The 23344-nt window shown below is 42.5% G+C and overlaps 1 protein-coding gene across 6 annotated transcripts in view; it reads right to left on the reverse strand.

Moving 5' to 3' along the window:
• Positions 1–717: 717 nt before the first annotated feature.
• Positions 718–23344, reverse strand: part of hip1 (huntingtin interacting protein 1) — a 41467-nt gene continuing 18840 nt past the window's right edge. For all 6 annotated transcript variants that reach the window (XM_020618229.1, XM_020618230.1, XM_020618231.1 and 3 more), the window contains 30 exons: positions 21540–21603; positions 20830–20972; positions 20635–20691; positions 18891–18971; positions 18140–18216; positions 17679–17740; positions 16136–16276; positions 14273–14330; positions 13977–14052; positions 12793–12936; positions 12267–12364; positions 11553–11625; positions 11286–11469; positions 10847–10935; positions 10514–10630; positions 10081–10182; positions 8017–8211; positions 7655–7802; positions 7419–7505; positions 7038–7145; positions 6037–6173; positions 5763–5873; positions 5507–5565; positions 4229–4322; positions 3488–3588; positions 3241–3346; positions 2954–3077; positions 2727–2788; positions 2080–2197; positions 718–1971 (listed from right to left, as the gene is read on the reverse strand). In XM_020618229.1, the coding sequence (XP_020473885.1) occupies positions 1961–1971; positions 2080–2197; positions 2727–2788; positions 2954–3077; positions 3241–3346; positions 3488–3588; positions 4229–4322; positions 5507–5565; positions 5763–5873; positions 6037–6173; positions 7038–7145; positions 7419–7505; positions 7655–7802; positions 8017–8211; positions 10081–10182; positions 10514–10630; positions 10847–10935; positions 11286–11469; positions 11553–11625; positions 12267–12364; positions 12793–12936; positions 13977–14052; positions 14273–14330; positions 16136–16276; positions 17679–17740; positions 18140–18216; positions 18891–18971; positions 20635–20691; positions 20830–20972; positions 21540–21603 (3027 nt within the window). In that variant the 3' untranslated portion in view covers positions 718–1960. The remainder of the gene's footprint in view (positions 1972–2079; positions 2198–2726; positions 2789–2953; positions 3078–3240; positions 3347–3487; positions 3589–4228; positions 4323–5506; positions 5566–5762; positions 5874–6036; positions 6174–7037; positions 7146–7418; positions 7506–7654; positions 7803–8016; positions 8212–10080; positions 10183–10513; positions 10631–10846; positions 10936–11285; positions 11470–11552; positions 11626–12266; positions 12365–12792; positions 12937–13976; positions 14053–14272; positions 14331–16135; positions 16277–17678; positions 17741–18139; positions 18217–18890; positions 18972–20634; positions 20692–20829; positions 20973–21539; positions 21604–23344) is intronic.

The raw sequence follows: 23344 nt of genomic DNA on the forward strand, positions 1-23344 counted from the left end.
AAATTCTGTTAAATAACAGCATCTTACAGAAAAAAATAACGACTTATATTAGCTATGTGTGGTGTTTGTGCATCATTTTGTATCCCTAATTCAATCTAACGAAATTCTTCCTTGGAGAGATGCAGAAACAGATGCTTTAGATTTAAAAAAAAAAAAAAAAAATTTCCAACAATAGAAGGCTTGTAGCTTATATACACAGCTACTTGGTCTTGAGGAAGCTATTGAAAACACTGCAGTCTGTGTACTGCATACTTAAGAGTCTGCCTGGGTCCTGGCAATGCACAGTTAGTGAAGGAGTTATAAAACTGCAGTCACCCACCAGTCCTGCAGGGTATCTGAGGAGGCAGGATCATGTAATAAACCAGGCGACTCTAAAATATTTCACTAATAAAAGACTTGTGCAGTGGGAGGCTCTCGGAATCCATCATTCAAGTTCGATTTGAAAGTATCAAACTTTTGAAGGATTTGCTTCTCCTGCAGATTTAGCTGACTTAAGCAGGCAGTCCCGTCTCCTGCAGTGCATCCTCACCAGGAGCACAGCCGTCATTGCTGCCAGGGTCGTTTCTTTTCCAGGAGGAACAGAAATACGCTGCCTGTCACAAGACAACATCGTTAGCAGTTCATTTTGTGTCTGGATCCCAGCTCCAAAGCCTCTGCTGCTGTTAAAGATGTGTTGCTGCTTGACCACTAAAAGACAGATCTAAAAATATGCACCAATAATGGGTCTTCACTTTTATTAAACAACTTTGTGTTTGTTGTCAGTCTTGAACTGTTGTTAGAAAGAAGAAGAAAAAAAACTTTCATTACACAAGAAAAAGCAGCCGACCCCAAAGTGTTGTTTTCTAGATCAGAAACATAGGGTTACCTCTCACTGCTCCCTGTCCTAATTCAAACATTACTACTCCCTTGCCAAATGAACCTTGTGCTGTTAGTGTTTAGGTAACACTTCTTTACTCATCAGACCTCCCCACGATGCATCGCTACCTCTGACCTCTGATGATGTAGCATGAGGTAGTCGGCAGTGGCAAAGCTCACAGGGGAAGACTTAAGAGGTAAAACCTGTGCTACTTTTCCCGTTCTGAAAGTGCACACTGACAATATGGAGCGGTTTTAAGAGTTTCCATTCAAATGTCTGTTTAAAAAAAAAAAAAAGGGGGAGGTCGGCTCAAGTTAACAGTCACAGTCGTTACAATAGTGAGGAGGTGAAAGGCAGAAAGTCCATTGAACCAGCCAGTGTAGTGGTATGGACTTAATAAGGTGATAACTCACAGTGAGAAAAGAATACAAAGAAACTACAGAGCAGGAGAGCATCAAAGTGACGAAGAGCAGTTCAGGCTCCTGCAGCTTTATGAGCTCACAACGTTGAACAAAAACACTTGGTTGAGTAAGTGTGCATGCATGCCATCTATGTTACACAAGAACAGATGATTTTGGGGCAGACAGTCACCGATCTCCCCTCTTTCTACTGAGAGTTTGGCCTTTGTGCAGTGCATCCTGGGATGTCTGGTGTAGAACTTGTGCTCACAGCGTCGCTGCTGTGACTCCTTGACAGAGCACCATATTTTAAAAAAGGGGAAGAAGAGGAACAAGATGATGATGATGATAAATACTCAGCAGAGTAGATCAACTTCATTGCTGATTTTCACCAACACAGTCCTGCGGGAGAGACGAGGGCAGGGTGCGAGGGTGGGAAGGTGGCCTGTAACGTTTTCTTTCCCCCAACTCCTTACATCTGGTTGCTCCTTCCTCACACGCCCCCACTGTTGAGCCCTTGGTGCTTGAAACTTCAGACACAGGTGGAGAAGCAGGCTTAAAAAGAAAGCACCTTTTCATCTGGCTTTGATAACCAACAAAGAAACAAAAAAGATAGAAGAAAACAAGGGAGAAAAGTGTATATAAATAGAAAGGGGCAGAGGGAGGATGGTCCTCTGGTAGAAGAGGGGCAATAGCAAGGGCTGTCTCAACCTGTGCCTGTGGAGGAAGAGGAGAAAACAGGCTGTGGTCATTGTTGACATTCTTACTGCACTATGTTTTGGGTGTATCTGATGTACAATGACTGTGATGGGCCTTTGTCCTCACCCTCCTCGTCCTCGCCCCAGCCCTCTGCTACGCCGGCCAGCTCGTAATGCTTCTTCCTCAGCTCGCCGAGACGCTCTCGCTCCTTCTGCAGACGAGTCTCCAGCTCTAGAACCAGGACCTGACAAAACACAGACAAACATGCACTTGTCAATTCCCCTCGCAAACCATGGAAAACCGAACACTCCAAGCAGACAGTTATTTTTATGAATCACATACATAAAATAGTTGAGTAGCTGTTGCTATATTCATTAAAGCACAGTATAGTGAATAGAGTTTAGATATGAACCAGAGAAGCAGTTAATTATCTTTTTTACTTTTATAACAATGCTATTGTTATAAAAAATGGTTAGATTCTGATAAACAATTCATTATTCTTTTTTGTAGTGTGTGAGCAGGTCCAGGCTTTTGTTGTATTTGTCTTTCAGTGTGGGGTAAAGCAAAGGCACAACACAGAGTGAAGCCTGAAAACTCAGCTTCTTAGAAGTTGAAAAACAATGTACCTTTAGAGTCTATGGACCAATGGAGAGGAGATGATTTCTTTTTACCAATGAAAGCCACCTTTTTTTTTTTTTTTTGCTTGATTTGAAACACAATTTTTAAGAATCAATCATGTGTATTTTGCTCCTGTGGTGCATCCTGCTGCTCACCTGTGCATCCATTTCCTGTCGTTTGATCTGTGTGAGAGTCATGCTGGAAAAGTCCATTGTATCTGGACACAAACAACAAATTATGCTCAAACAAATTTGGACTTTTAATTATAGTTTATAGCTCCCACAATTTTAGAAATCAAAACTTTTTTTTTTTACAAAGTTGGAAAAAAAGCTAATATCTGGATACTATGTAATAAGTTCAATCAAAATTCCTAGTCTCTCACCTGTCTCTTCAATCTGGGACTTCCCAGACTTGGTGGAGGCCACAACAACTGCAGTCGCCTGTGTGACGCCTCGGGATGCCTGCTGGAGACGCTGCAGGTTGGCACTGCCTTTGTCTGCCTTTACCTGAAGATGAAGGGATTTCCTGTGACACTGCAGTTTTATTCCGACTTAGCAAATACCAATTTAAACCACGCACTACACTTGTATAGATTTAAAAGGTGCTACTGCCTTTATTCACATATCCAGACTCGAGTAGGAAAATGAAGTTGGTGTAACCTTTGCTCACCCTGGAAGCGGCCACAAGCTGTGCTGTGCTGGCAGCTATTTCATGTGAACACACCATCAACTCCTCAAACTTCCCTTTTCCCTGCACCACCAGATCAGCAGCATCCCTGGAACACACACAGCACAGTGCAAAACGATCTCAAGGGATTCATTCAGTCAATATTTGTTAAGACCATTTTGTTGTTGACCTGATGTCCTTTTACTCTGTGTGGTGAGTGAGAGACTCTCAGGGCAGGACTGGTACTTACACCATGACCGTAGCGCCCCATCCCACAGCTTTGGAGGCAGAGATCAGCCCCTCAGTCCAGCGGGAGTTCTTGGCATAAAATTCCTTCATAGATGCTGCCCCCTGGTGGACACATGGAGAAGTTAAAACATATATAAGTGAAATGATCAGATATGAACACAGGGCTGGAAACAGGCCTTTTTCACACTGACAGAATATCAGCATTTCTGATTTAGAGCTGCGCTGGGGTGCAGGGATTTAAGGGCAAATCTTTAGTCTAACATATATGTGAATTGTATAAAACAACACTCATCAGAATAATAATTACACATTTTTAAAATAATGGGATTTCACCATAACACATTTTATTTTTGTTACTTCCTGAAACAGTACTAGTATAGTTTTGGTGAGGTGTCAACATATTTTTTCGTATCTACATATTCTGTATTTTAAGTAAAAAAAAAAAAAAAAAACGACACACACACACAACAGTACAAATCCCCTGGACCATGCAACATACACTACATACATATAATGGACCAAAAAATAGCTTTCTACCAATATTAATATGAAATTTAGACATTACAATTAAGTATTTACGACCAATAAACTGTAGATTCTAATTGGTCAGTTCGCAGGGGTTATATTTTGTAATTAAAGAAATTATGCAGATTATCCAAAATCTGATGAGAAATTTATAAACAGTCCCAAAACTGTTCCTTTCTATTCACTATGGGAAGAAACAAAGAAGAGAATATCTCACCCTGCCACTCTCTACGATGTCCCTTTGCAGATCTTTGGATGACAGAATGAGCTCCTTGATCGCCTGCATCAGCTCCGTGCAGGAGGCCAAAATCCTGCAGGGGGCGACAGAGCAGAGGACACAAGCTGCTGCTAACAATGATCACATGAAGGAAAACATCTTGTGTGCCTGCAAATATTTTGGATGCAATTTATATTCATCCAATCTGCTCATTTTATGAGCCATGTTGCTAAAAAAATATCAACAACCTGTACACACAGCTGCTTCATTTTAAACACTAGAGCTCAAAACAAAAGAAAATTAGCCTCTATTAGGAAGTAGTTTCGCCACAGTTGAGTTACCACAAGACCAATGCACCACTGACCTAAATTCTCAATATCTGAGGCTGCAGTAGTTGTTTATTTATCTGCAGCTAACTGCTATTAAGAAAACAACTCTTTTTACATTTATAATTAGGTCAGTGGTAGAGATGAGAGAAAAGGGAGCGCAGAAAACTTTCCCACAAAGAGAATTGTTGCACAGCCTTTATGAATAATACACCATTTATCTTCATTTCTGGAGTTTAAACATAAACTGACATCTGTATGAATCTAAACCCTAAAGAGCCACCATCCCTGTAGCACTGGAAGGTTCAGTGCTCATAACAAATCACCGTGATGGTTAAGGTTGGTGCAGAGAGCCAAACGTCTCCCCAATAATGTAATCAACAGATTTCTGAACAAACTGCCTTTAGACTGCAGTTTGCACAGACTTTGTGACTGAACTGATGAAATTCTTTGCACATCGGCCCTCAGTGCACGATTATCTGCAGCTGCACTGAAACACCAAGTGACTGTCAAAGAGCATCCTTTCCCACTTCATTGCCTTTATTTGTATCTATGACATCATGGGCCAATTGCTTCCACAAACAAATAACTGGAAGCTTGGCTGAGTGCTGGGAAGAGGAGCGAAGCCGAGACAAAGCCAGAGAAAGTAGAAATGTTTGTTTGTGGGTCAGCTGTACTTCTATTTCAGGAAAATGTGATATTCTTGTAAGAATAACAAAGGTGATGTCCCTGCACTCTCTGTGAACTCATTTAGATGCAAGATTGTTCAAGTATTCAGTTTTGACTTTTTCTTCCCCCTTAGGAACAAATTAGACCCTGAGTGAAGACTTTTCCACCTGGGAGACAGCTGTGTTTGCAGATATATGATTAACTGTACGTGATGCAACGGTGAAAAACTGATTTTAGTCTGTTTCTCTAGAGCTCTCAAACCTAGCGCTAATCCGAGTTTTACCTTTCGTTGACCTCCATCTTGATTCCTGTATCAACTGCTCGAGACTTGTTTAGCATTTCCTGTTGGGATCCACGGACACACAAAAGACAGAGAACAAAAGGCACTTTGAAGTTCATACTGCTGTGAAGTGAAACGGGGCAAAGTTTTCACACAGCACATAAACTACACACACAGAAAATACTTTTCATTACACATCTGCTGTCAGATGAACACAGCGCACACACACACACACACACACACACACACACACACACACCTCTATCCTGGCAGCTGCTGACTCCACAGCAGCAGAAGTTGCAGCCATTTCCTGCTCCACAAGGTCTCCCAGCTCACCCTGCTGTAGCTCCAAACCCCGAGGACGCAGTTTCTGAAATGACAAAAGAACAGAGGCTGAAGTTGGTAAAGATGACTGAACACATCAAACAACACAAAAAAGAAACCTTCTAACCTTTTACCGAGGTCTAGATTTTGTAAAATCATCATCATGCGGCAACTGTACAAACATTAGTGTGTAAGTATTAAGTACAGACCTCTGCGGTGGCTAAGATGGCCTCGAGAGCTGCCTTCAGCTTGCTCTTGTCTGCAGCGGCCAGGCTGTCCCGTTGCTTCAGCTGTCCCAGCAGAGCCAGAGCTTCAGTCCCACACAGTTTCACACTCTCAGACAGGGCTGACAGGGAGAGAGACAAGGATAGGGAAAACACATGTGTTATCACACAAATGACTGCCAATAAAGTATATAATAAAAAACATACTGTGATTTCTGTAAACTCTTATGCATAACAGTGTCACTAGTGGCTGCAGCTGCCGTGTTAATTATACTACATCCCCTCAGGCTAAGTGTCAACTAACAGCTGAAACAGCCACTCTGCTGAGGAGGAGGAGGGACACTAAAAGTACCTCTAAAGCAGCTGTTGACCTGTGTTTTTAGATGTAGGACGGCTGATTTGCATCAAACTGTACACAGGCTTTCAAATGCCGAATTCACCTATTTCAGCAAATTGAGGACAAAGCGCTCTCCATCGATTCCCAGAGCGACAGCTACAAACGGAGCTTCAGCCGGAACAAGTTTCAGTTCTACACGTTTGTTTGTTGTTGCAGAAATGGCCAGGGCTCATTTATATTTTGGCTTGTTTAGACTTGCCCAGGCTGCTAAAATCTCTCCTGAGAGCAAATTCTACAAACATTAGTCATGTTTGAAGTCTGTAATTTTGTTCTATCCTTTCTGAAAGGTGAAAGTGAATTCTGCAGCCGGACATTCAGATATACAAACTGATATTATGACAGACTCACAGGGAGATTATTTTCCAGTGCTGCAATTAGTGTAAACCCCAATACATTATGTAGACAATAGTTTCGACTCACATTGTACAACCTTAGTGTAATCATGTAACACGGGAGATGAGCTACTCACAGACAAGTCGCAACATGTCTGGGCTGAAGGAGTCACCCACAGATTAATATCAGGAGAGAACTGGAGACTGCAATCTATTCTCTATATCTCTGTATCACACACATGCACATACAAACCTACCATCAGCTTGCTCCACAGGCACCATGTGGGAGGTGGCACTACCCTGAACGATAGCGTCGCCCACCAGGTGGCCACACTGGGTCACTGCTCGTACCAGCTCAGACACATCTAAACAAAGAAATTGTATTTTGAACATGAGCTACAGAAACCTTACAACAACTGTGCCAGCATTTAGGAGGGACAATAGCGAGCCATTACCTTATTAGCTAACAGGAAACAGCTATATTAGACCGAATGCAGTGTATTTCATTAAAATGCAGAGCTACAAGTGGCTAAAACATGTGTTTTTCCATTTGAGAATTACCATTAAAATGACAACTGTTGTTACAATTCTTTACAGAATGTACAGAATCTTTACAAAGCTAAAGCGACTCATCTCACCCGTGTTGTCTGCTATGAAAGCCTCTCTGGCAGAATGGAGTCGATCAATACAGTTTAAAGAAGCCTGACACCTGGATGCTAGGTAATCTGCAGACAGAAGACACGGGGCGACGAGATAGAAGCAAAGACAAAAAACATTACTACACACAGTGCTAATTAGTGTTCCTTGTCTGAATCACAGCAGCATCGTTGTGTGTTGTAACAGTTGCCACAGCTTTAAAGCATGTGCTTCTGACCTGCGGAGCTGGTGGAGCTGATGTGTGCCGGGTTGTCTATCTGAGCCAGTGAGTCCCGGATGATCTTCTCTGCCTCTTCCACAGCTGCCTGCAGACTGCTCCAGCGAGCTGCCACCAGCTGGCTCTCCAGGGCCTGCTCCCTGCTCTCCTGTGAACACAAAGATACACAGACATGGCTAAACTTACTGCACCAACCTTTATGTGAAATGCCAGAGAATCTAAATAGGAAAAATAAAGATAGTCATTAGATACAATGACTCTCGGTGGTTCTGTTATTTGGTACTGAAACATCTGCTTGATGTATGACAGCTGATTACCAGAGTTAATTAGGAAAGCTAATGAAGAACGTGACAAGCCTTCACCTTCTCATTGAGCTGATTCTGCAAGGCTTCTGCTGTCTTCACCCCATTCTCCCGCTCAGTCGCCAGTGAGCTTTTGACTCGCTCTAGTTCCTGCCCCTGGACTACCAGCTCTGTCTCCACCTTCGACAAAGACTGCACCAGCTCAGCCTTCTCAGACGCCAGGGCAGCCAGCTGTGTGCCGAGAGCCTCACTTGACTGCATGGGGGAAATAAAAGATGGACAGACAATAAAAAAGGATGAAACAGACAAGGGAAGAAAATGATTTCAAGACACAATGAAAAGAGCAACATGGTTTGGTTTATACTGTATGTAGCTGTCAGGACATGTCCGGATGTGGAATGATGCGAATGCTCCGACCTCACAATAAAGAAGCACTTTATCTAAAGCTACTGATTATAACAATACCGGCTCCACTTTGTGGAGAGGCAGACAGTCTCTCGAGAGGTGTGGGTGGAGGTCAAGTTTACAATCAAAAGAATACTACGCAGCTGTGGTTGTGCAACCTGCTGCAATGCAATGAGCTGTGGCAACAGAGTGAAGTTACATCAGATCCTGTGTGCTGGAAGAAATATCTGGACTATTAACTACTCTCCTTTTGTAGGCAGAGGTTTAAACAATGAGGTGTTTCCACAATAAACAGGCGAGAGACTTACAGCCTGGGTGCCAGGAGGTCCGACAGAGGAGGAGAAATGCACAGACATGAAAGAGAATTGTTAAGAATATAAAAATGCATGACAGAAGCTGCTAAGAGCTGGACACTAGAAGCATGTGACAAGAGTGAGAAAATGTGGGCTGCTGTGTGTGAGATTAGAGAGATGGAGGAGGACAGAAAGAGTGACAGAGTGAATACGTAGATGCTATAAAAATAGGGTGACAGGAGTGGGAGGCTGAGAGAGAGAGAAGAGAGGTACAGTTCATATACAGAGAAACATCTGAAGTCAAGGGCACTCAGTCAATCAGTGAAGCTGTCAAGGATAGTGAGAGTTAACAGCTACAGACAGAGGTGTATTACGTCCACATAACATGCAAGAATAAACATCATACTCAGGATCCTGTAATGAAATCCTCCACTAATATCCAGTAAGTATGTAGAATGCAAGGACCCAAACATGTGCATTTATACAAGCTGTCATTTGGACAAAGAGTTAATGCTTCTGTGTTTTCATTCTGGTCTCTTAAATAAATGCCTTCAGGAGCCTGTTGTAAACAACTCGGAATCCGCAAGTTCCACTTAGCTCGGTCGTGCAGAGATGAAAAACGAAGCCAGGAGAGAGGCTTAGGGAGAGAGCAGTTCTTCTTCTGTTTAAACAATTTGCCCACTCTGAAAACCAACTCATTCAATCACTGATGTCAAAGAAATGTATTAGCATTTCAATTCTGTCAGAAACTGAATGAGATAATGGCTGAAGTAGAAGAGCAGTCAGTGACTAAGAGGGAAGACAAAAACAGGGATGGAGGGAATGACAGAGAGGGAAGTAAAGCAGGAGCACACAGACAATGTTTTTTTTTAGAAATATGACAAAATGGAAAATGTTATTTGATCATGCTGGAACATTTCACTGTTTGGGGGGTGGGGGGCTTGCATGCCGCATTCATAAATAAAAGTTCAAGAGTTGTAAGCTGTAAACTTCCACCATCAGAGTCGGGATCTAGGACCCTGATTTACCAAGCTTTCAAAACTGGCTTTTGAAAAGTTGGATCCAGGATCTAGAATTATATTATCTGTCTAAATTTCTGTGGTTATCATTATGGGGAAAAAAGGGCTGCATTCAGTCCTAGGATGAAAATTATAACAGCTCTGAGCTCAAACGCTGATAGCTGGTGTGCAGTGTATTCTAGGATACTTGACCGCCCCAAGTCCACACAAGTCAGCTCCCAAAGCATCCTTGACAAAATGGACAGAGCAAGAACACTTCTGTTTTTTTTGTTTGTTTGTTTGTTTTTTATAAGTACTTGACTGGGTGCAGACTTTGAGCTGGAACACATCTGGAAGAACACAAGTGCAGAGTGGTACACAAACTGGAAAACACCTTTAGTGTGAAAGGAGTAGTAAAGCTGAGTGACCTGTTGTGATGAGGCCATGGTGGTCTTCAGGGAGTCCAGCTCCACCCGGGTGGACACCAGCTCTCTCTGGAGCTCCTGAAGCTGCTCCAGCTGTTCCTTCTCCTGCGCAAGAAAAGTCAAAATCTCAGTAGAGGCAGCTCACACCAGCTCAGTTTGTAAACATAAATAATAGGAACACTTTAATCTAAAGTGAAATATCAGATTTGAGAGTCAGCTGAGTCTCTAATGGAGTCTGTGGGCCCTTCAAACATCTTCTCAGCCCTCAGATGACACTTCTTCAATTTCCTGCTCTGTACAGTTTGCAAAGCTCAGAATAGCTAGAGCGGTATGGTTCAAGCTTTCTGAACCTCTAGCAAATCACACTGAGTTAAAAGCATGGGGTTAACTTGCTGCACATGTTTATTAGCAATTGTAATATCGATTTCATCCTCACCTGCCTGTCTGAAGCCTCTTGGGCAGCCTTCACCTTCTCTTGCATCTCCTTCCTCACTGCCTCCACTTCATCCTGTGCTGCCCGAGCCACAGTCATCTGCCGGGTCACCTCTGCATTCTACACACACACACACACACACACACACACACACACACACACACACACCCCAACGAGGACACGCAGGGAAACACACCAAAGTAATTAAGACATACGCTAGATCTTCAGCTTAGTGGAAATATAAAGGACAGTTGGAGGACGGCACTTTTGTGGTTGGGCACAGGGACACACAGAAGGATTTAAAGATCATGTAGAAGTGATTTCTGTCTCTCTCACCTTCCTCAGAAGGTCTGCATGACTCTGAACCAGCTCTGTGTACTTCTCCTTCAGTTTGGTGTACCGTTGCTCATTGGCCTGGGCTTTTCCTGATGTAAGACACAGACAAACACAGTTTACAGCACATGAGGCAACAGCACCAGAAATGCATGAAATAACCTTTAGTTTTATCTTCTCTTGTGCTTCAACTCACTCGTTTTCTTGCCTTATTTTGGTCAGTGTCAGAAACCGTCTCCAAATCTAAAGCATTTAAGTAATATACTGTATGTTTTGTGGTCTCACCCCACAAGAACAAGAGAAGATGCAATGTTTCCCACAACATCTGAACATCTGAAGTCAACATCCCTTAGTAGAGTCTTGGATACAACCAGGAGCAAATAGAAGAATTAAACAATGAAGGGGCCTAAACCTAAAAGCGGAAATCTTCAAACTACATTACTCTCTATCTCCGTCAGGCTCCGCTGCTCCTTCTCGGTGTCCTCTCTGACCCTCCGCAAGTCATCCAGCTCAGCCTTCAGGAACTCGCTCTCTCCTGCAGCCTGCAGCCTCAGGTGGCTCTGCTCGGCCAGCTCTGCCTCCAGCTCGTTGACACGCCCCCTCAGCGCCTGACACAACCGACCACTCTGGTGATAGATGGAGACACAATGAAGCAAGAAAAGAGAAATGAAACCAGTAACAGCATAAATGAGGCTCCCCCAGTCTTTACCTCCAGTCTGAAAGACTCCAGCTCATCTTTGAGGGCCTGGATCTCCCTCGTCAGCTGTTCAATCAGACGGTCTCTGACGGATACAGACAAAGCAGCTCTCGGTAATCAAATAAATAAATTCACAGTATTGACACTGGTGACTGTCATCTGTCAGAACTGAATTTTTGTTTGATTTGTGCCCTTATTCTTTTCTAACTTTGCATTAGTTTTACAACTGATACAGTTCTACACTGAGTCTGTTCTCTGCTCATCCATCACTGCCTGGTTTGGCTCAGCAAGCAAACAGGACAGGAATAGACTCCAGCGGACAGTTCAGATGGCAGATAGAATCATCGGTGCCAGCCTGCCCTTTATGGAGGACCTGTACATTTCATGGGTCAAGAGGAGGGCAGAGAAGATTTCTGCAGACCCCTCACACCCTGGACACAAACTGTTTGAACGCCTCCCCTCTGGACAGCGCTACAGGTCACTGTATGCCAAAACAACCAGACACAAGGACAGTTTCTTCCCCTGGGCTGTCACTCTGATGAACTATGACTGAAGCAACAGGACTCTGCATGTTGATGTATTAATATAACAAACAATACAGTATTGTTGCACTGTCAGGAGTTTGATTTGAAGAATAGCTGTGTTTCTGGGTGATGTTTTTACATCATTATGACAGCTGCAGTATAATCATACAGACATTCATAATGTGACATTTTCCAGCCTTACTTGTCGTCCTTGCGCATGCCATTCTGACTGTTGAAGTTGAAGGGATCTATAGCAGCTGAAGTGCCAAACAGGTCGTCAAACTTGGTCTCCAAAGCAGCCTGTGTGTTTAAAACAAGAGGTTTTAAAAGGAAGGATATAAAGGTTATAATTGCCATCTTTATATTGCTGCCTGAAATTAGAATAATAGTTATTATGACACAGTCATCACCAATAGTTCATATCTTCTAAACTACTGACTGGAATTTATAACAAAACAAAGGATTTATTTTTCCGAACTGCTAATGCAGAGGTTATAATCCAGGTGTTTTGCAGCTGGATTGTGGGAGCAAAATGCCATTCATTACTGCATTATCTATTATATTATTACTGAATCAAGCTCTTCCACCAGCTTCCCTCTGTGCATCTGTTCTCTCCTGACAACTCCCACAAACACAACATCCCTAAAGGTTTGATTGCTGATTACAACAGCACAGATAAGAGCCAAGAAGCCAATCGGATACAAAACAGATGGACTGCATTTAGTTACCGGCAGCACAGGGATGTCTGTGTCTACCAGGTCATCTGTTTCAACCACGTGCTCTGACTCAGGGGACGACGACTCGGCGGGGATCACGACCACAGGGCTGATGTGCTCTGACAGAGCTGACGCACGCAGGAAGTTAGGAGGGTTCTGCAAGAATCACAAAGCACACGTTTAATCACAATATAGGCTTCTCCTTGATAAAAGGTGCATTATCTAAGTTATCTTCTGCACATTGTCTGATAAATGGGACAAGATGCAGTGTCTCTCTGTAACAGTCCTTCTGTTGTTATTCCAGCTTCTCTACTTTTTACTGTCAAAATATTCCCTGTACATTAGCCCCACCTGCCACTGAGTGAAGGTTATAAGAAACATTTTTCAAGGAGCAAGTAGTAATTTTGAACACCGAGCCAAGAGGGACCTCTCGTCTTCTAAACGTCTGAAACAGCGGCTGCCAGACCAAAGAGATCATGCTCTTTTGCACAGAAAGAGTGGGACAAAGCTAAAGAACAAAAACCAGAGTCAACATCCGTTTGGTCTTTTGAGATGGAATTAAAAGCAGTCAAAGGACTCCAATTTGATTCCGATATGGTGTTCTTCCTTCTGGATTTGTTAGCATCTATACCTAAACATGTTTGTTTTGCTAGCATTAGCAACCTAGCATGGCCATGAGTTTGCCTTTTTATTGCGTTAAATCATTATTTTAATTTCAGCATAATTCATGCTTTGTGTAAAATTAGGGCTTTGTCTCACATTAATAGTAACCAGAGTGTTCTACTAGACTGCCGGGTTTGCTCATTAACCAGTTAATGCTAGCTTCAGGATGATACAGTAGTCGTTTATGTCACTGCTAGGAAACAGGACCTGACGAGCAGGGGAAAGAGCAGTAAGGAGCAGCTTATGGTATTAGTTTGTTGTGAGTCTCACTAGAGCTTCTAATCTGAAAAGACATTAGCTTCAAAACTGATATGAAAAGAAAGACATAATAAGGTATTGTAAGATGTAACTGATGGAAAAGACTAAAGGGCATCTGAGACTGTTTTAGAGTCTATAAATAACCAGAATAGCTTTTTGTTGGGACCTTAAACAATCTGCTAAACAGAAAACTGAAACAACCGTCATGGATCAACTTGAGCATTAGGTGTGGTTAAAATGTGGAAAATCTAAAAATTAGTGAGGGTGGCCCTCACCTCAGGCAACTGTGGGATCTGAATCAGCCTCTTGAAATACTGCAAGTTACTGGAGCGATAAAACAGGCTCTTTAACCTGAAACGGAGAGGAACAAAGGTAAGGACAGGAAGAAGAAGGAGCCCAGGAATAAACAGAAAATCGATGTGAGAAGGTTCAGACAGAGCAGAGGAGTCTGACACTGAAAAATCCATTCAGCACTAAGAGCTCAGCCCTAAGGGTCAGGATCGGTCAGAGTACGGTGAAGCTGTGAATGACTGGTTTTCTGCCTGTGTGTGACTGCAAGTGAACTTCATACTTCTTAAACTGCTCCTGGAAGCGATCTCTGTGGCCCTGGAGAGTGTCTGCTGGAAGGCCTGCACCAACACACAAGACACAAACACGTCAGGGCTGGGGACACCAAAACTGTTCAGGTACAATATACAGTATTATATCAGCTTAAATCCTCTACTTTTCAGAAACTGAGAAAAGTCTTTTTGAAACTGAACTAACTGCATTTTTGAGTTTAGCCAGAGGGTCTCTGAAGGTTCAAGGGTGTGAAAAATTCTTTAACTCAGAGAAGAGCGTGTCACAATTTCATCTTTGAAGAGAGGTGTCACCTGTGGTTAGTGTTCACACACAGTATTTCTGTACCACAGGATGCTGAAGAGCTACAGGTAAAGCTAGAAACGACCTATATCCAACACTGACAAGTGACAGTGAGTCACACATATGAACAGATTTGCTACAAATGAGGGATGTAAGAAAATTTCTTGTGTTAAAATGTTCTCTTATGAACAAGACTCAGGAGGGGTCCAGTACATGAGTCATGTACAGTGTCTTTCTCCACATAACGTCCTGATCTGAACAAAGTCTAAAGTCACTTTTGTTGCTGTTAATCTGATATACCAGAACAGGCTACAGCACAATTTGTCCTCTCTTCATCAGAAACAGTTTGTTAAAGATGATATTGCCATAAATCTAACCTCCTTTCTGACTTTATCTCTGTCGCAGTGCAGTATTACTGTAGTGAAGACATCACTGGCAGGTGTCTGCATATTTTCACATCCTGTAATACAGCTTCTGACTGCAGCAGCAACAGTGGAGGTGATCAGAATATAACTTAACTGGTGTCTACTGTCTTAGTTTTTGCTAGTTCCTACTTCTCAAATATAAGGATTTGCGGCAAATTTTGATTATAAATGATAGTGAATAAAATGTGTTTTGGTTTTGGATTGTTGGACAGTTAAAATAAGCAAGTTAGGGACACTGACTTTGGGCTCTGGGAGGTTGCAACTTTTTGACATCTCAGACTAAATTATTAATCATAAAGATAATCAACAAATTAATTGATAATAAAACAAATCACTAGTTGCAGCTCTACTACAAACACTCCTAAATGTGTTAGGCTTTTGTCTGCTGACTTCTGACAACTGATATTTTTGTAAAAGCAAATCACCTACAAACAGAGCAGAAAGAGCACAAACAGAAAGTCGTATTTAATAAATTTGGGTCATTGATTATACTAATAATCAAAACCTACTAATGTGCACTCCCCTGTGAATAGGTGGTGTTCATCAGGAACAGTCATATGAACAGATTTCAGATAAGAATACCAACAAAATGACATGATAGCTTTGAAGATTTTTGTTGAAGCACCCAAATAAGGGTTAAACTCTTAATTCACACCTGTTATCAAATAAATTTTACTGTGACAAGTCATGACAGACAGCGACAAAGTTCCAAAATAATGAGCCTCTCGCAAGAGAACATGTTCGTATTCTTATCCTAAATTTCTACATTAATCAACAGTGAAATGTGTTTGTACCTAAGAGAAAATCCTAAGTAAGAAACCTCGTGAGTGCCACAAAGGCTCTTAAAATGCTCTTATGTGCCACTTGAGGATGAATCTGTTCATGTAACTGATTCTTACATGAGGCCCGTTGACTAACGACCCCGTGTTGTGTGTGAATTATTAAATACTATAAATGATATTTTCCTTTTCCCCATCTTTGAGTCAATACATGTGCATCACTATAACATGAAAGTTAAGAAGGCTTTCTAGTAACCAGAAAAAGGTCCAAAAACGCTGGATATTTGCATCCTGTATATTTACTCTGTACTGTTTTTATTAAGTCTGTAGTTGTTCACTTTGGCCAATAGATGTGTGCGTGTGACTCACAGGAGTGCAGCTTAAACAGCAGCTTGACAGTATAGTCGTACAGATGACTGCAGTCCAAGATGACTTGGATGAGAGGGGCCAGACGACACTGACCCGCTGCCGTCACTGACACCGACCGCGACATGTCTAGAGAGCTGAATACTGGAGAAAGAAACAAGCAACAGATCAAAATATGCATCCACAAGATCAACGTACACTCACCGGCCACTGAGGAGGACAAAAGTATAAAAACACCTCTAAATATAATGTAGTCTAGTATAACACCACCTTTAACTATGACTTCACTAATAAACGTATAAGTGAATTTATACATTTATTTCAGCAAAAACAAACATTTTGAGCTTCATAAACACAGATGTTAAGGAGGAACTGTTGCATTGGATTGCATACAACTGTACAGGTGTTCCTAATAGAGTGGCCCGTGGGTGTATACACAAACAGTCTCATGCGAACCCATCAGGGATTTTTTACAAACACAGAAGGAGTCATCACACACACTAACACATGGAAAAATCAGTGATTATTAACACAAACACAGACACGGTCATGCATGAGGCTCATCAATCATGAATTTTTCATGAAACAATGAAGTCGTGCTGTTGTGAGTCTCTCTATTTTGCTGCCTCCGCTATGAAAATTAACTAATAAAAAAGTGTCTGACAGCAACACACATGCTGGTGCTTTAAAAAAAAAGGTTTAAAGTCAAGTGAAGAGGGCACAGCACTATAAAACACTAACTGGATTGTCTGACTCCCTCTCTGCAGCCATCATTATGGCCCTCTTTCATTTCCCTGCTGCCCTGCTCACAAACAACCCCACAGCCAGGCCCTGAGAGCCTCTGTGCGCTGCAGAGGTGTGGTTTCCTGCACAGCTAGAAAACACACACACACACACACACACACACACAGAGAGACACCTCAGGCCTGGCTTCTTTACCCCTGGATGACGTGATGCTTTTAAATAAACCAGACCAGAGGAGGCTCTGAGATCTGGATGTTCTAACATGTTATGGACTTTGTTTGTAATTTGTCCTAAACACTAATGTAGAGATCCATTTTTAGCAGGTATCTCCATTTCTATACAAAGAGGAAGAGGAGGAGCAGGAGATATCATCATCAGGACACAGAATGAAGGGCATGATAAATAGAAACCAGAACATAATTTCCTCCTGTTCATTTAAGAACCAGAGTGTGCACAGCTTTTCCCGCATTTCTTCTGAGCTCCTGGTGACATAGCAGTTGTCTATTTTTAGTTCAGTTCATATTTTAAGAGACCGTAACGTAGGATGACTCACCCAGACAACAGCAGGGTTATAAGTGCAGCATGTAACCACTAACAGCCTCGAGTCAGATGAGGGAGAGCTCTGATGATACGATGGATATCATCAGTCCACATCTGTCTGTCACAGTGCCTATTCCTGTACAGTGCGTTTATCAGTCAGACTGTCTTCCTGTCTGAGTGTGTGTGTGTGTGTGTGTGTTGGTGAGGTCTGCTCCAGACAAGCACAGCTGGTAGCACAGACAGCCAGACTAAAATAACTTACCGCCAAGGAAGAGGTTGAGCTCACATTCCAGGTAGTCAAACATCTCTACCGTCAACTGGAAGCTGGAGGGGGAAAGAAGGTAAATTCGCTTCTAACAAAGACACACAGCTCCATCATCAACAGTAGCAGGTGGCAGCCTTACTCTGAGATGCTCTTTATTAAGAAAGGAGAGTTTCCTTCCTTCCTGCCAGCCAGTCCTGACTGGCTGAGTCATGTTCAAATCTGGAGTAAAACATCCAATATAATCCACACTTGTGACACAGCACTGTGGTTGGTTGATCTGATTAAAGTGATACAACCTTTTGGTTTCTATTCATATACGAGGGTCAGCTATGGTGCGACACAGCTAAAAGTATTCATGTAGTTTCATTTCATTTCACACTTGTCCCCACAGTTGAGATTCTTGCAGGTCCTACTCAGCAATAACCAAAATAACAACAGAGGCAGCGCGTCTCACTCACAAGTTGTTAACGTCGTTCTCTCCCGCCTCGTCAAGTTGTCTGTTTGACATCTGCAGGTTGCCTGGGAAACGGGGATTCTGAAAGAAGACGACAGAAGGAAGCTTTAAACTTAAATCATGACGTTCAGCTGTCACCATCTGACACGAGGCTGGGACCATTTACAGACAGAATCTCACATTTTATGTACTGATGCTGATTAAATGACCTTTACCGAGTGCATGATCAGAGAACTTGTATTACTTCTACCGCTGTGAGTTCAGCAGCACTGACATGCTAAGGTTAAATCTTAGACAGCCCTTCAAGCTTTTACATCAATCTGGACACTGATCTATAGGAATATGTAACAGTGGGCTGAGTAAATAGAGCCATGGAGATGTGAAAGAACAGCAGATCAAAGGTTTTGTAGGTCAAAGTGGCACATCAATCCTCTGATTCTCAAGTCGTGTCTTACCAAAATGTCCTCACCCTTGGTTTCAAATTAATTTCCAGCCCTCAGCAATGAAACAACCAACTACATTTTCCTGCGAGAGCATCAGCACTGCCTCTGGTCCCTGTGCCACTCTGCTCAGCTGTCTCATGAAAAGACTACATTACAGATTCTCAAGAAGCCATTAGAGTAAAAGGCAGAATTTTCTATGAAGCCGGCCCCACCCCCTCCAGAGACACACTGGCACTAAAAGGAGAGTCTGAGACAAAGATAATGAGCGATGTGGGAGACTGGTGCTGGGTTTTATAGGCCAGGCCAACTCACTTTGATGTGAAACTCCATTTTGGTGATGAGTAGTTTGAGGTAGATGCTGCATAGCTTCCCATAGCCTTCACTCAGGTGACCCTGTGGGAGAGAGAAGAAGGGGCAGAAAGACATTAGGAGAGTGGAGGGGAGACGGGAGCAAAGGCAGAAAATTCACATTTCTCCTCATGGATGTCAGGTGGTAAGAGAACACTGAGTGAGCAAGTCATTTGGTATTGTAGAGAAATAACTGTGGCTGAAAGCACACAATGAACATTTTCATACTGCAGGGCTTGTATTTGTTTTGAGAGTGAGGACAAAGCTGAACAACAGTGGTAATTTCTCATTTCCCTTTTCCTTGAGCCTGGGAGTGCAGTGGGTGATGACACAACAGGAGAAAGAAGCCACAGCCCCAGTCACAGGTACCCAATTTCCTCTACACTCCTGCCTAGTGACATCAGCAAAAACTGAGTAAGAACAACTAATAGCTGGGGCTCCACCCAAGTCCCCGTTGCTTCAGACATAACTGAAGAGTGACTAAGCACATTTTGTGGCTTAATGGAGAAGAGTATGTACAGGTTTACACAATAAACCTGTGAATATCTTGACTGGTATCATGGACTTACTCAGATCAATGCAAATGTTATCACCAGTGAGACTTTTAATCCACACAGAAAGCACTTCCCCAGTAAGGTTCAGTTTTCAACTCATGCTCCTTCCAAACAGGTGAGAGCTACAGATTAGCTTGTGTAATATTAATGTCTCTTAGCTCGGACATCTAGATGGCAGATGTCGTGTTGTGAGCACTCACTGTCACATTTGGCACGGCATTGTCCATCACAGGCCACCCTGTCTGTCACGCCACTCTGACAGCGGCAGGGTGCCGAGAAACAAGCGATCTGTGATGATGACCATAAAAAGACAGCCCCCCGTCACAAAAGCTATAACAGCAGGGTTGTAACGATGCAAAAAACTCACAGTATGATTAAAGAGTCCACAATGCGATATTATTCAAACACAAAAAAAAAAATATATGGGGGAAAATTAAGGGTGGTTACTAAGTGGATGTGCGCCCGGTTTGTATGCCCATCTCTGTTAAAGCGTAGCACACAGCCCTGTTATGACTGTATCCAGAGCCATCTCAGTCCTAAAGGGGGTTAGTAATGTCTTGGTTTGGCATGTACCGTCACAGTCCCACAACGGCATCGAGAATTTTTTTTTAATCGTGATATCGCAAAATTACAAATAAAGTTACACCCCTATACAAATGTAATTTAATGATTAACACAGATAAGTGCAAACCTCTTCGATGTCTTTCTGAATGCAACTTAACTTCTTAAGTAAACACAGCTCAGAGATACGCTTGTAAAAGAATCTCACTAGACTGGACTTAAATTACAGGAGGACTAACAAGACAACTTTGGCTGTAATTATCATTAGGAGATAAAGGGTTTAAAAAAAAAAAAAGACATACACACTCTAGGTGGGATACAAATCCCTGACCTGCACATGTAACATTGAAATCACTTGATTAAATGTTTCATGCCACAAAGGGAGCAGAAGACCTCTTCCTCCTCTATTTGCTGCTGACTCACCTTTTAAAACAGAAAATGTTTTTCTTGTCTCACATCCTTTGAATATTAAGTCTGTTATTCAACTTTCTTATATTGTTTAATGTTTAAAAACCAGTAGAGAAGATTACCCGTGGAATAGGTTTGGATCCCTTAGAGCAAAAAATACTGTATAAAAATCTCTATGTCCTTACCCACATCCTGCTCATATCAGTTAAATCAGCCTTGTTCCTCATGGAGTCCTTTATCACCTGGAGGGACGACAGAGGAGGAGGGAGACCGGGGGAAAGTGTTAACGTAACGACAAGGTTTAATAATAAACTGAAGCACAATTCTTCTTCATTTACAGGGCAATCACACAGTGAGTACACAATGTCATCTTTACATACGTTTGGGTGTCCGTCTCGCAGCAGCTTGTGGAAGACGTGGCAGAACTTCCAGCAGAGCACCGCGTTGCTGGACAGAGGGAGCCGGTTGACGGCCGTCCAGAAAGTGTGAGCGCCTTTCTCATGATGAGTCCCCAGGATGCAGGGTGATGGGGGACAGTCAAGGTGTTGTAATGCATTGTTTTGGCCTGTGACTAAGGTTACATTTATCATATCTTTACTTGTCCTTTACCTCTCCCCCAGCGTCCTTCTACATCTAGGTCTGGACATCCACGTCACTCCTTTTCAGAGATGTGACTCTGATACACTCACCTTTTTTTCCACAAAACCAATCTTCACCCAGAAAACATGCATTTTTAACATCAGTTTAAACTGTTTTTTACTGAAATGTTATGTGTCCATGTGGCCTAAAGTGGTTCCCCCTTTATTTTACATTAGCATTTTGTGCTTTTTAGGATGTTTGATGAAATGGAATACGAGAGAAAACTCTGCAGACCCCAAACAGCGCTCCTCTCCGTCTGTCCTTTCACACATGACTAAATTAGCTCTGGAACAGGGCCATGTGTAGATGGTAGGGTTACACCGAGTTTCTCCTTTTGATTTTGCACTAACATAACCCTCCAGCCACGGAAGAACGCTTCCACTCATACACACAGAAACCAGGATAAAGGCACTCGTCTCCTCACGCACCCAGAGGGACAATATGAGGATATTCCTGGCATGCTTCTCTTTGACAGCGACCTCCTGTGTGTTGATGGCCTTATTGATGCTGACAGCCTGTGAAGAGGAGGAAAGGAAGGAGAACAGAGAGACAACAGAGAACACAAATAAGCCCACGGTTTCATTTTCTCACCACTTCCAAAAAAACAACAAAAAAAACCATGAAGTGTTTGCAAGCAAGTGTTTGTTGTAAAGGCTGACTCCTATCCACCTTTGAGGAAGTTGCTTTTTGCCTTTCTAACCACTTTTCTAACCACAAATTAGTTAAGGATTCCCACTGACATGCCCAGTTTGACTGCAATCACACTGATGCACAGTCACAGAGTTGTTGTGCTGGTAGTGTTCGACATTAACAGGCTTTCATATAACCACCAGTAGTTTTGATGGGAGTGTTAAAAATGTCCTGCACTGCAGTAGGAGATTTGTTTAAAGCTTAACATGCACACTTATTGTTGTGTGTGTCCTTTTTAATCCAGAATACTTCTGAGTCGGTGTGGACTGGACAGATCGATGGATCATTACACCCCTAGTATTTAAATAAGATGCTACAAAGGGAGAAAAGTGACAAATTATTTACATGTAGTTTCATTTGTTTTGTTGTACCTGTATATATAAGGAATAATAATGAAAAAGGAACATGCAAAAGTAGGTACCTGTTGTTTATCAGCTGTCTTAAGTGTTTCAGTCGATGCTCTATTTAAAAAAACATTTAACAGTGAATTTGCAAACACTGCGGTACTTTTTAGCACCGAGCTGGATATACCGGAGCTTTCAGAACAATGTGACTGTCTGGACCAAAGTGGGGCACTGACAGACGTTTCCATGCCCAGGGCTGTTAGTGTGGATAAATACGCTGTATTTGTTAACTGCTGTGAATTTTTGCCACGTCAAGGTAACGCAGCCTAACAGGAAAGCTGTGTGATGAGATAAACAAAAAGACATGGGCACAAAATGTTCCTGCTTTAAGATCCGGGCCTGCATTGTTTGAGAGTTTCAAATGGGTTTCAAAACAAGGTGTTCATAGCAGCATGTGGCTGACATAGCACGCTGCACTTGAGAGGAAAATTTAACAATGAAAATCATATGTCTAAACCCCTCGAGGCAAAAACTTGGCCCGGAATGCCAAAGTTAAAATAAAAAAATAAAGTCAAACATGCATTTGGTCAGTTCTGCTTGCATGGTGTCACGGTGGTGGCTGGGGTCAGCAAAGGACAGGAGACCCGTTTCATAATCTCACTTCCCACAGATGTCCTGAGTCTGCTCCTCCTCTTCCAGCATGTGAGCTGTCAGGCTTGGAAGTTCAACACGAGGAATCACCGGAGGAAGAGGAGGAGCGGGCCAGGGCCAGGAGGAGGGGTGGAAAAGGGGGGAGGAGTAATGAAGGGAGGAGGGAAGAGAAGCAACGTGGGAGGACAGGCCGCTATCAGTGTCACCCAGCACAGCCTAATAAAATAATTAGCAACATTATAGAGATGCTACCAAGGGTTATAGACTAGTTTGAATCCAAAAGGTCTGGAGACTAAACCCAAAGAATATTTTATTTACAGACATGAGCCTTTCAAATACACATCTTGAACCAAAACAGTTCAGATTAGAGAAGAACAATCTGGTTCAAACTGCCTTGTCTAAACAACAGCAACGTCCTCACACCAACACTCGATACAAACGACTTTGTGTTCATGCAAATCTATTTTATGGCTGAGGTTCAGATTGAGTCACAGGAGCGTAAGAAGTGTGAGGAACATTTCTGACTCTAGATTCAACATTGTCCGTCCGTCTGTGCTCAGAATGTAGCAGA

This window comes from Monopterus albus, unplaced genomic scaffold, assembly GCF_001952655.1.
Source record: "Monopterus albus unplaced genomic scaffold, M_albus_1.0 scaffold202.1, whole genome shotgun sequence".
NCBI lineage: Eukaryota > Metazoa > Chordata > Actinopteri > Synbranchiformes > Synbranchidae > Monopterus > Monopterus albus.